The 12,791-nt window shown below is 32.5% G+C and overlaps 1 protein-coding gene across 1 annotated transcript in view; it reads left to right on the top strand.

Annotated features, from left to right (window-relative positions):
- Positions 1-12,791, top strand: part of EYS (eyes shut homolog) — a 1,642,163-nt gene that overhangs the window by 3,424 nt on the left and 1,625,948 nt on the right. Inside the window, exon 2 of the mRNA XM_029223300.1 lies at positions 1,045-1,158. Within this exon, the coding sequence (XP_029079133.1) occupies positions 1,045-1,158 (114 nt within the window). The remainder of the gene's footprint in view (positions 1-1,044; positions 1,159-12,791) is intronic.

Below are 12,791 nucleotides of genomic sequence, written 5' to 3'. Positions count from 1 at the left end.
AAGCATGAACTGGTGAAAACTGCTCACAAATTAAATTAAGAATTCAATTAGAATGGGGGAAGTGGCAGACTTATTGCCAAATCATGTGCAACTGTTTTGTAGTGACATTTGTCCATGTGTCATGCCCTGGAATTTTGTTGGCACATTCCTCTAATAAGGATATTATGAGATGATCAACTACATAGAAATATATGCTATGCAAGGTTGTGTTTTTTTGTGTAGTAGGACATGATAGCTTGTACAAGTGGGATTTGGAAAACTTGATATAGTAGGAAAGAAAGTGTAGAATTTAGAAGCTTGTGCATGGCTTCTGAGAATCCAAGCAGTCGTCCCTCTTTTCTTCCAAATATTTTTAGATTAGATTAGATTAGATATGAATTGATTTGATTTGATTTTACTGTGGGGAGAATGATTAATATGAGGAATTAATATGAGGTTTACCCTCAAACAAAATTTTAAGTGTATAATATATTATTGTTGACAAAAGGTGCAATGTTGCACAGCAGGTCTGTAGATCTTATTTTTCTTGCTTGACTGAAACTTTATGCCCTGGTTCCTCTTCAGATGGTATAATACTTTCACATTTTCCTTGTTTGAATCATTACCTTGGCTAGGTAGTAGGGCTAAGATACAATATATTATACATTTGAATGTGTCACTTTGTATATTACCACAGCAATGCTCCAGCATATGTTGAAGAATTAATACTTACATATATTAATATTATCTACATGATTAACACATTCAAATTATCATAAAAAATTAACTAGAGCTCAAATATCACCAATCAGAAAAATATTTTAATATTATATTATGCAGTGAAAGGATGGAAAAACTGATGTCAAATTTATTAAAATTAAGTTTTGTTTCCATTTAAATCCATCATCATGAAGCGCTATGTCTTAGTTAGAATTACACTATTCAAAATTTTTCTATTATTCATTATTAAAAATTTGGGAAAAATCTATGACTTTAATTAACTATATAAATATAATGTACATATTTTAATCTAGTTGAAACATTAATTTTCTTTTATTTTTATAGGCATAAATTGTTCAGAAATAATTGGGCAGTGTCAACCACATATCTGTTTCCATAGGAACTGCAGAAATATTACTGCAAATAGTTTCATTTGTGATTGTGAGGAACCATTTTCAGGTAAAAATACACATATATGTATGTATGCATACATACATACAAATAATTTTAATTTTGTCATTTATTTCAAATTAGACTTGAAATGTTTCATTTATTACTGAAAAATACAAGTTTAGTGGTTCTATACTCTGAGTTTTTTGAAGAATAAATTTAAGAGATCAATTTGTTTAACAATTAAATGATTATTCTGCTAAATATTGATATTTCATAATATATGAAGAGTTTAGCCACCAACTGAACAGTTTTTTTTTGTTTGTTTTTTTACTATGATAAAATATATTTTGTTCTTAGGTACTAAAATATGTTTACAAAGAGTGTATATTTTGCCCATAATTTGCAAAATTATATCTCTATTATTTCCTTATGTAACAGGTCAGTACAGACAAATCCCCTTTCATGAAGCATAAAAATGTTTTATTCCTTCTCAAATAAACTTAAAGATGTCAATAAAATCACTGTTTAAACCAATAGTTTCTTAACTTTTGATTAAATATTTAACAATGAAACTGTGTTTAAACCACTCTGATCTCATTTTTTTTTTTTTTTCGGTACGCGGGCCTCTCACTGTTGTGGCCTCTCCCGTTGCGGAGCACAGGCTCCGGACGCACAGGCTCAGCGGCCATGGCTCACGGACCCAGCCGCTCTGCGGCATGTGGGATCTTCCTGGACTGGGGCACAAACCCATGTCCCCTGCATGGGCAGGGAGACTCTCAACAAGTACGCCACCAGGGAAGCCCTGATCTCATCTTTGAACCCTTCCACAGTTTCCCATTTTCTGGGAAATATAACTCACAATCAGTGTATTTGTCTCTCTTCAAAATGTCTTTGGGTAGTGGTGTTTCCGGCCACAATTAGGTACCTAAAGACTCCTTTCATGGGAGTGAAACAAAAGTTAAGTGTCTCCCAAACTGCAGAAAGTGATAACTCCCAGTGTTTCTCTTGCAGATCCTTCCATGTAACCTAGTTGAGAGAGATTTGAGAGTCTGGTAGAGTGTATCAGCCATTGCCAATGGTAGGAGGGATTGGTAGCAGTGCAGGTGGTAAGAACTCCAACAACCATCTTCAAAGAAATGTTTTCAGGGCTTTTCCCTTCAGGTCATTTATTTCCTAAGATAGGTTATGAGTTGTTAGGTGTTTTATAATAGCTTACCATATCCTGCAGTGTATGAAGAATATATAATTTATCTCCCAAACCATGGCATTTTTGAACAAAAGAGGCAGCTAAAAAGAGTTACAAATATATAATATTTGAAATATTTATTTATTCTTTGGCAAATTGGTTTCATTAAATAGGCAGACAAATAATGTAGCTCTATTCAAAAAAGTAATTTCTAAAATTCCTTCCAAAGACAATAATTGTAACTTGGTCTCTGCAAATCAAAAGGACATTTTAAAACATACTTTATATTGATTATCTGAAATATTACAAAATAATATAAGCAGAAACTATATTTACACCTATTTTTCTGAAGAATGAGTATTTTTTCAATATTGTCTTATAATTATAAATTTTTATAAAGCTATCTATACCCTCTTCAAAGTTGCATTTATGATTAATAAATTTGAAGTCATTTAATGCCTTCAGTTTACTCTTCTCTTAACTGTGCCATTTTAATTGAGAACATTTTCACAGAACATATTTTGAGGTTCTTGCTAACCTCAAAGGAAAATCTGCTAAATGTTAAGTATTCCCAATTATATTTTTTTGTATAAAATACATCAATAAAGTATGTCCATAGGAGCTATATTTTATTCTATTCAAAATTATTTTTTGACAAACATTTTCAAAGAGAATCCTCATGAAATAAATGGTCTCTATGTATGATTCCTTTGAATGTTTGGCAAAATGTAGGTGCTTCAATTTATTTCCACTATGCCTTAGCACAAAAAAATAATCTGTGAAATATAGGATTTTTGTCAAATGTTGTTCCCCATAAGTCCAGCTATTCCAAAGCCTAGTTATAACATTTATGATCTCGAGCACTTCTGAATTCATTGAGCTTAAGTTTTTCATTGTATTGTGTAGGAATAAGCTTTAATGTCTTTTAAAAAATAAGTACATTTCACTAAAACTTTCAAACACCAGTCTTTTGTTCTTGATTTATTGTTTTTTTGGTTAAATGTTTGTAACTGATTTTGAATGAGATGCAACCGAAACTTACGATATTTTCACTAAAATGCCAAAACCTCCCTGAAATACTGGATTTATTTTCAAAGTCATTCTTCACAAGTTTAAACATTTCTAAAATTTAAATGATAATGGACAGCAGCAAAAGAAAGCACATTTTGCTATGTTACATTATTTTCAATATCAGCTTTATTCCAAAAATTTTAGTCTGTTGTCCTGTGAATATTTTAAATTAATTGTAAATTTTTCAACTATAGATTCTATTCCATCTGTGTGAGCATCAAAACTGGTTTGCTTTAAAACTATGAATTATGTATGAACCACAATAAACTACAAGTACATTTTTTTCCATCCTTTTCTCAACTCGATCAAACAATGTATATATCATTATAAACTTAACAAAATTTATACTTATAATTTTAGCACAAGAGCACATAACTTTATCTTCGAACATTTTTAGCGAATTTTCAATAGCATTCCTAATATTGTCAGATACCTTGCCTTCAACAGAAGAAAACTATTATTGAAATAAACTGATTATGTATTTGAAACCTCTGACTTTACTAGTATAGACTGGTATCTTTTATCTTTGTGTCAATTTATTCTGCTAACTGAGCCAACACATTTATAACAATCGCTTTACTTTTAGTATGTACAGAGAAACTTGCAATAGAAAATTAGGAAAATAATTTTGCTATAGTTGTGTGATCTAAGTGAAAATACATGCTTCACAGAGTGACATGTAAGAATACCTTCTTTATCTGAACTTAACTCATCAATGTGAGGGAGTCTTTTAAAATAATTACTAACATTTAAATAGATGCTGATGGTTTTTGAACTAAAACCTGTCTTCTGGTTTCATGTAGTCAGTGATGTCAACATACTCAGCAGTGGATCATTAAAGTGACATAGTTTAGGAGTAAACTCCATATTCATTATCAACTTTCTAGGGAAACAAATTTGAAATATACTTTTTATTTAAAAAATAATTTTTGATATCATTTCATTTAAAGTATTTATTGTAAAATAAGAAATAAATATCAGAAAACAATAAAATACAGTAGTTGTATATTTATACCAGAAGATTAAAAACTTTTTCCTGAAAAGGATCAGATAGTAAATATTTTATACTTTCTGAGCCATATGGTATCTGTCAAGGTAACTCAACTCTGCTATTGAGTTAGTAGTGTGAAAGCATCCATAGACATACATAAATGAATGAATTCTGTTATGTTTCAATAAAACTTTATTTACAAAATCAGGTGGAAGGTCATATTTGGCTCACAGTTGTAATTTACTAACCCCTGATTTATACCATAGAACAAACGATCAACTCTATAGCAAGGACATATAGACTCTCTACAAACTCCATGACAGGAATGTTTGTCCTCAGCTTGTCTCTCATATAAAATATAGACATAATCCATAATTTCCTGTGGTCCCTCTGACCCAGCTTACTTGCAGTGAGCAGCTTTAGATCTTTCTCCTCCAAGCTAAGAAGGAGGCGACTATTTGTGCCAGCTTGGTTTTCAAAATCCACAAGCGGCCCTATATGAGAGATATAATACCCCTTGTATCTGAAAAAGACTGAGAAAAAAGAGGTAGTTATCACTGGTTAACTTGCAAGTTTGTCCTCATGTTCAAATAAAATACTGCTTATGTATCCTAGAAAAGACCATGGCTGAATCTAAAGTACAAAGTAGAGATATATCAAACCCATTTGCTTACTTTAATGCAACTGTGAATATTACTTGGTGAGAAAATGCAGGACAAATGGTCATTTGATAATTGGGGAGAATTTATATCTCAGAAATAGTGTCCCACACTCCATGAGCATAAACTTGTGTTATTGTGGAAAAAAATAGGATGATGACTTTATTAGAAGACCTAGTAACGATAATAGATTGAGATTTTTTTTTGGTATGTATTGTATTATTCTGTGACTTAAAGCCTTAGCCAAAAATGTGCAGGAAGTATCACATTTTTAAAACATAAAATATGTATGTAGACATGCATGCACGTATGTATGTAGGTATCTATCAAACATCTATCTATGTATCTATCCTTCTATATATGCAATTATCTTATACATACTTTCTAATTAATTTCTTCAAAAACCTTTAGGAACTAATATATGTATAATCTTTTTGCTCAGTGTGATGATCTGTGCATATTACTACATATTATCTGATATATGAAGCAGGATTCACAAATAAATTGAGACTATAGTTTTCTAAAGAATCATATTAAAGGTCATAAACTTGGTATTTCCAATGTCTTATTAATCAGTTATTATTACATAAATTAGCTTTTATGTTAAAGTCCCACTGCTTTTGAGTTTCACTCCAGACTGGGAATTTTGGAACTCATGCCTTTTGGAAATATATAACTATCATGCTAGAAGCAGTTTAATAATCTATATCTAATGCAAATTTAAGTCAAGATGGCAAAGAAATAATGTGGAATACATCAATCATATTTTAAAACTACTGATACTTTAGGAAAAACAGATTCCTGATTTTTAAGACACCTCAAATATTGTGTTAAAATATACAGTACCAAATGTTAAAGACCTAAATGTAAGGCCAGACACTATCAAACTCTTAGAGGAAAACATAGGCAGAACACTCTGTGACATAAATCACAGCAAGATCCTTTGTGACCCACCTCCTAGAGAAATGGAAATAAAAACAAAAATAAACAAATGGGACCTAATGAAACTTAAAAGCTTTTGCACAGCAAAGGAAGCCATAAACAAGACCAAAAGACAACCCTCAGAATGGGAGAAAATATTTGCAAATGAAGCAACTGACAAAGGATTAATCTCCAAAATTTACAAGCAGCTCATGCAGCTCAATAACAAAAAAACCAAACAACCCAATCCAAAAATGGGCAGAAGACCTAAATAGACACTTCGCCAAAGAAGATATACAGATTGCCAACAAATGTATGAAAGAATGCTCAACATCATTAATCATTAGAGAAATGCAAATCAAGACTACAATGAGATATCATCTCACAGAGGTCAGAATGGCTATCATCAAAAAATGTACAGACAGGGCTTCCCTGGTGGCGCAGTGGTTGAGAGTCCGCCTGCAGATGCAGGGGACACGGGTTCATGCTCCGGTCTGGGAAGATCCCACAGGCCATGGAGCAGCTAGGCCCGTGAGCCACAGCCACTGAGCCTGCACGTCCAGAGCCTGTGCTCTGCAATGAGAGAAGCCACGACAGTGAGAGACCCGTGTACAACAACAACAACAAAAAAAAATCTACAGACAATAAATGTTGGAGAGGGTGTGGAGAAAAGGGAACCCACTTGCACTGTTGGGGGGAATGTAAATTGATACAACCACTATGGAGAACAGTATGGAGGTTCCTTAAAAAACTAAAAATAGAACTACCATATGACCCAGCAATCCCACTACTGGGCATATACCCTGAGAAAACCATAATTCAAAAAGAGTCATGTACCAATATGTTCATTGCAGCTCTATTTACAATAGCCAGGACATGGAAGCAACCTAAGTGTCCATCAACAGATGAATGGATAAAGAAGATGTGGCGCATATACAATAGAATATTACTCAGCCATAAAAAGAAACAAAATTGAGTTATTTGTAGTGAGGTGGATGGACCTAGAGTCTGTCATACAGAGTGAAGTAAGTCAGAAAGAGAAAAACAAATATCATATGCTAACACATATATATGGAATCTAAGGAAAAACAAAAAAGGTCATGAAGAACCTAGGGTTAAGAAGGGAATAAAGACACAGACCTACTAGTGAACGGATTTGAGAATATGGGGAGGGGGAAGGGTAACATGTGACAAGGTGAGAAAGTGGCATGGACATATATACACTACCAAACATAAAATAGATAGCTAGTGGGAAGCAGCAGCCGTATAGCACATGGAGATCAGCTCAGTGCTTAATGACCACCTAGTGGTGTGGGATAGGGAGGGTGGGAGGGAGGGAGATTCAAGAGGGAAGAGATATGGGAACATATGTCTATGTATAACTGATTCACTTTGTTATAAAGCAGAAACTAACACACCATTGTAAAGCAATTATACTCAATAAAGATGTTAAAACAAAAAACAACAAAAAACAGAAAACAAAAAAAACAAAAAACAAAACCTGGAAAAAACCCCACAAAATACTGATAGCTAGTGGGAAGTAGCCACATAGCACAGGGAGATGAGCTCGGTACTTTGTGACCACGTACAAGGGTGGGATAGGGAGGGTGGGAGGGAGGGAGTCGCAAGAGGGAAGAGATATGGGGATATAGGTATATGTATAGCTGTTTCACTTTATTGTAAAGCAGAAACTAACACACCATTGTAAAGCAATTATACTCCAATAAAGATGTTGAAAAAAAAAAAGAATAATTAGCCATGAGGTAAAACTACAATCACAAACCTTATAAAAGTAAAATTAAGGAGTAAAGATCTAATCTAAAACTGTATGAAAATGTATTCTTCATTGTAATTCCAAACTTGAAAATGTTATACAAGATTTATGTATCTATTATAAAATGATCTCTAATTTTATAACTTCATAAGGTTTATTGCAAAAAAACATTTCATGTATTTTTGGAGCAATTCAAGGAACTATTAAAATTCTCCTGGTCAGTTCCATATTTTCAAAACTTTTCAAATATGATTTTGATATAGTAACAAGTGATTGTCAGAAAATAAGCTCACAGTCTTAGTTTAAGGCTAAGTTACAGCTGCAAGATAATAATTTTAGTTTCAGGATTCAAGAAAGTTTATTTGCAAGGCATGCTGTGATCTCTATACCCAAGGTGAATGATTTTTGGAAAACATTGCACTGCATTGGAGGAATAAGTATTTTTCAGGATGTGATAACCCCAGGTATCATTCTGACTGATAAGAGGTCTAATCTGATGAGTGAAGATTACTGTAAGACATTTCATTAGCAGTTTAAAGCAGAAAGAAGGCAGAAAAGCTTTCAAGGTAAAGTAAATTCCCTCATTTTCAAAATCCCTAGCAGTGGGTAGAATTTATGGAGAATAGTATTTTGTCCATGGATAGGAAATCTAGGAGGAGCTAAATCAGATATAACTTTTTTTTCATTTTTAATAATTGAACTTTAATCCTATTTGAAACTCAGTTCTGGTAGAGGCTAGAAAACTAATCTCAGTCCACTCCACCCTAGCTCTAAACCCCTGACAGGTAGAGAACTGACCTAGTCCTGCTCTCATAAGTGTAATTTGTTAAGTATTGTGGATAATTAATCATGTCACACGAGCCAATAGGCACACTACATGTACAATCAACTCTATGGCTTCCCATTCATACAACTTAGAGTTAAAATTATGGCAAATAGTTACACAAGCTACACACTTAACGATGCACATAATGTTCTTAGGTGTTGACTAGGAAGGCTTTTATGTACTTTGGATTGTTATTTACATCATAACACCTTACTTTTGTTGTATTTTTCTTCTTGATTCTCTGGTCACTGCAATCACTATCAGCACTGATAGTGACCCATACTTCTAAGCACAGCATAATCCACAGTAACATAACACCAGAAAAGCAAAGGCTCTCTATCCAATTACTAACAGGAAGGATTTCCTTTGCTACCCTACTCCAGCCTGATGGACTGAAGCTTCCTTTGTGCCTTCTGTATTTTTGTGTGTCCTTCCATTGTGATAAATTCTCCTTTGACTGACTGGCAAAGCAATGCATCCAACTGCTCCCCATCCCACTGTAAGTTGTCTCAAGACAATTTGTGTGCCAACTAAGTATCTGGTATATATTATTCATTTAATAAGTTGCAATTATTGATAACTATGAGATCTCAGGATGATCATTATTATTTTTTATATCTTGTGTATGAATGAGAGTATACATTGATTACAAACAAAAAGTCTTGAATGCTCAATAAAGCATATAATTGAGCTAAATTAATGAAACATATATGTTGTGCCAATTTGAATGCCCTCTCATTATTATTCAATAAATAGAACATTTATTAACTACTATTTATTATGTGCCATTTTTTGCCTTTTTTTTTTTTATGTGTCTTTCTTTTTATCAGAAAACAAGTCCATGAAATAATCTCATCTCTATTTTACTTTTTGAGGAAATGTTGGAAATAGAGTCAAAACTTGGATTATTTTACTGTAGTGATATTTATCTTAAACCAATGTTATGCTGTATTGCTAGTTTATTCAGTGAAAAGATAACTAAATAATAATGGTGCAGTGTCAGTGTAATTTGTGTAGTAGCCTATAGACCTTGAGAACAAATATGACTTACTCATTTTGTCATCTTTAAGTTGTCTCTCTTTATTGATGTGTAGAAAAATTTTATATATCCTGATAGAAGTAATTAGTATATGGGTATTACAAATACTTTCAGCCTGTGGCTTGTCTTTTCATCTTTTAATCCATATATTTTGATGAGCAGATGTTTTATAAATTGATGAAGTCCAATTTATAATTTTTTTTAATTTTTATGTTAAGTGAGTGTTATGCTTCTTTGGGAAAAATTTGCATATCCCAAAGACATAAAGATATTCTCCTAAGTTTCTCCTAGAAAATTTACAGTTTTAGCCTCTCTGTTTAGGTTGATGATTTATTCAAAGTTAAGTTTTGTGATTCATATAGAATCAACATTCTTTTTTCTTTCTCATATAAAGAGATCTAGTTATTCAGCAGAATTGAGGAAAACTCTCTTTACCCCTGGATTTGTTTGGCATATTTGTCAAAAACCAATGAAACATACATGTGTGTGTCCATTTCTACATTCTCTATTCTATTCCAGCAATCTGTCTGTTCTCCTTTTAGCCAATAACACCCTCTCTTGATTTGTATAGATATATAATGAAACTTGAGGTCATGTAGTATGAGTTTTCCAACTTCTTTTTTTTTATCAAGATTGTTTTGGCTATTATATATCCTGTGCCTTTCCATATAAATCTTAGAATAACTTTAAATTTTATCTAAAAATTTCTGCTAGTCTTTTAATATGGACTGTTTTGAATCTATTGTTCAATTTTGGGAGGACAACAACTTATCAATATTCAATTTTCCAGTCTATGAGCATGATATATGGCTCTAATTATTTAGGACTTTACTAATCTCTCAGCAATATGCTATAATTTTCAGGGGAAAGGAAATACACATTAAAATGATTTGGTTAAATTTTTAAATATTTTAATATTTTTGATGATAGTATAATTGTTTTAAAATTTTTCTAATAATTTGCTGTTATATATAGACATATAATAACCACGTACTCTAAGTCCATGCTAAATGCATTTATTAGTTCCAATTATTCCCTGAGATTCCTTAGGATTTTCTGTCTAAACAATTTTATTGTCTGTAAATAAATTTCTTTCTATATATTCCTTTCTAATATAATACTTATGATTTTATTTGATTATCTTACTGTCCTGGCTAGGTCCTCAGATACAATGTTTAATAACAAAGGGGGCATCCTTCCATTTTTCTTTTTTTTTTTTTAATTTTTATTGGAATATAGTTGATTTACAATGTTGTGTTAGTTTCAGGTGTACAGCAAAGTGAATCTGTTATAAATATACATATATGCACTCTTTTTCAGATTCTTTTCCCATATAGGCCATTACAGAGTATTGAGTAGAATTCCCTGTGCTATACAGTAGGTCCTTGTTAGTTATCTATTTTATATATAGTAGTGTGTTTATGTCAGTCTCAATCTTCCAATTTATCCCTCCCCCACACTTACCCCTGGTAACCATAAGTTTGTTTTCTACTTCTGTAACTCTATTTCTGTTTTGTAGATAAGTTCATTTGTACGCTTTTTTTAAGATTCCACATATAAGCAATATCATATGATATTTATCATTCTCTGTCTTACTTATTTCACTCAATATGAGAATCTCTAGGTCCATCCATGTTGCAGCAAATGTCATCATTTCATTATTTTTTATGGCTGAGTAATATGCGATTATAGATATGTACCACATCTTCTTCATCCATTTATGTGTTGATGGACATTTAGGTTGCTTCCACATTCTGGCTATTGTAAATAGTGTTGCAATGAACATTGAGGTGCATGTATCTTTTCGAATTATGGTTTTCTCCAGATATATCACTGGGAATGGGATTGGTGGATCATATGGTAGCTCTATTTTTAGGTTTCTAAGGATCCTTCACACTGTTCTCCATAGTATCTGTCCCAGTTTATATTCACACCAACAGTGTAGCAGGACTCTGTTTTCTCCACCCACTCTCCAGCATTTATTGTTCACAATTTTTTTTTTTTTTTTTTTTTTTTTTTTTGCGGTACATGGGCCTCTCACTTTTGTGGCCTCTCCCGTTGTGGAGCACAGGCTCTGGACGCGCAGGCTCAGCAGCCATGGCTCATGGGCCCAGCCGCTCCGCAGTATGTGGGATCTTCCCGAACCGGGTCACGAACCCGTGTCCCCTGCATCGGCAGGCGGACTCTCAACCACTGCGCCACCAGGGAAGCCCCTGTTCACAGATTTTTTGATGATGGCCATTCTGACTGGTGTGAAGTGATACCTCATTGTAGTTTTGACTTGCATTTCTCTAATAAATAGTGACGTCAACTTCTTTTCATGCGCTATTTACATTTTTCTTGATGTTAAGTATTCGGTATTTCATCAAGTCTAATGTTAGCTGTATGTTTTATATAGACATTGTTGTCAAATAAAGAGAGTCTCTTTCTATTAATAGTCTGTTGATAATTTTTATGAGGATTGGACAATTAATTTTGTCAAATATTTTCACTGCATCTATTGAGATGATTTTATGATGTTTCAATTAAATTTTGTGGTTTTCTAATGTCTTCAGTTAATTCATGAATTACAGATTTTCATATCTAAACTAACCTTGCATTCCTGGGCTATAACTCAATTGGACATGATAAATTATTATTTTTACATGCTCTGTGTTTAGTTGGTAATATTTCGTTAAATTATTTTTCAGTTATATTCATGTAGGATATTGATATTTCGTTTTCTAGAATTATTTCTTTATGTTGATACATAATGGCTAACCTGGACTCTACATTTTGAAGAGATATATAAATTTGGTATTAATTTCTTGCCTAAATGTTTGATATCACTCATTAGTGAAATCACTTAAACTGTAATATATTTATTGGAAAATTTTGAATAAATTAAATTATTTTAACAGAGGCAGATACATTAATATTTTCCAATTCTTGTCAGATTTCAGAAGTTATTCTATTCAAGGAAGTTTTTCATAACATAGTAGCTGTTGGACTTTTGGCATAATGTTCATAATATTATCTTATTGCTCTTTTAATATCTGTGGGATCAGAAGTAATGTCCATTATTTCATTCATGATAGTCCTTTTTCTTTTATCAACATCATAGGATTTTCTTAATATTGTTGACCTTTGCAATGTACCAAACATTAACGTAGCTAAATTCCTCTATTGTTTTCTATTTCACTCATTTCTTCTTATTATTCTCTCTACTGACTTTGGGTTTAATGTACTCATG

This window comes from Monodon monoceros, unplaced genomic scaffold (genome assembly GCF_005190385.1).
Source record: "Monodon monoceros isolate NGI ecotype Baffin Bay Population unplaced genomic scaffold, NGI_Narwhal_1 Super_Scaffold_15, whole genome shotgun sequence".
NCBI classification, from domain to species: Eukaryota; Metazoa; Chordata; class Mammalia; order Artiodactyla; family Monodontidae; genus Monodon; species Monodon monoceros.
This window is presented reverse-complemented; position numbering and strand designations above follow the sequence as displayed.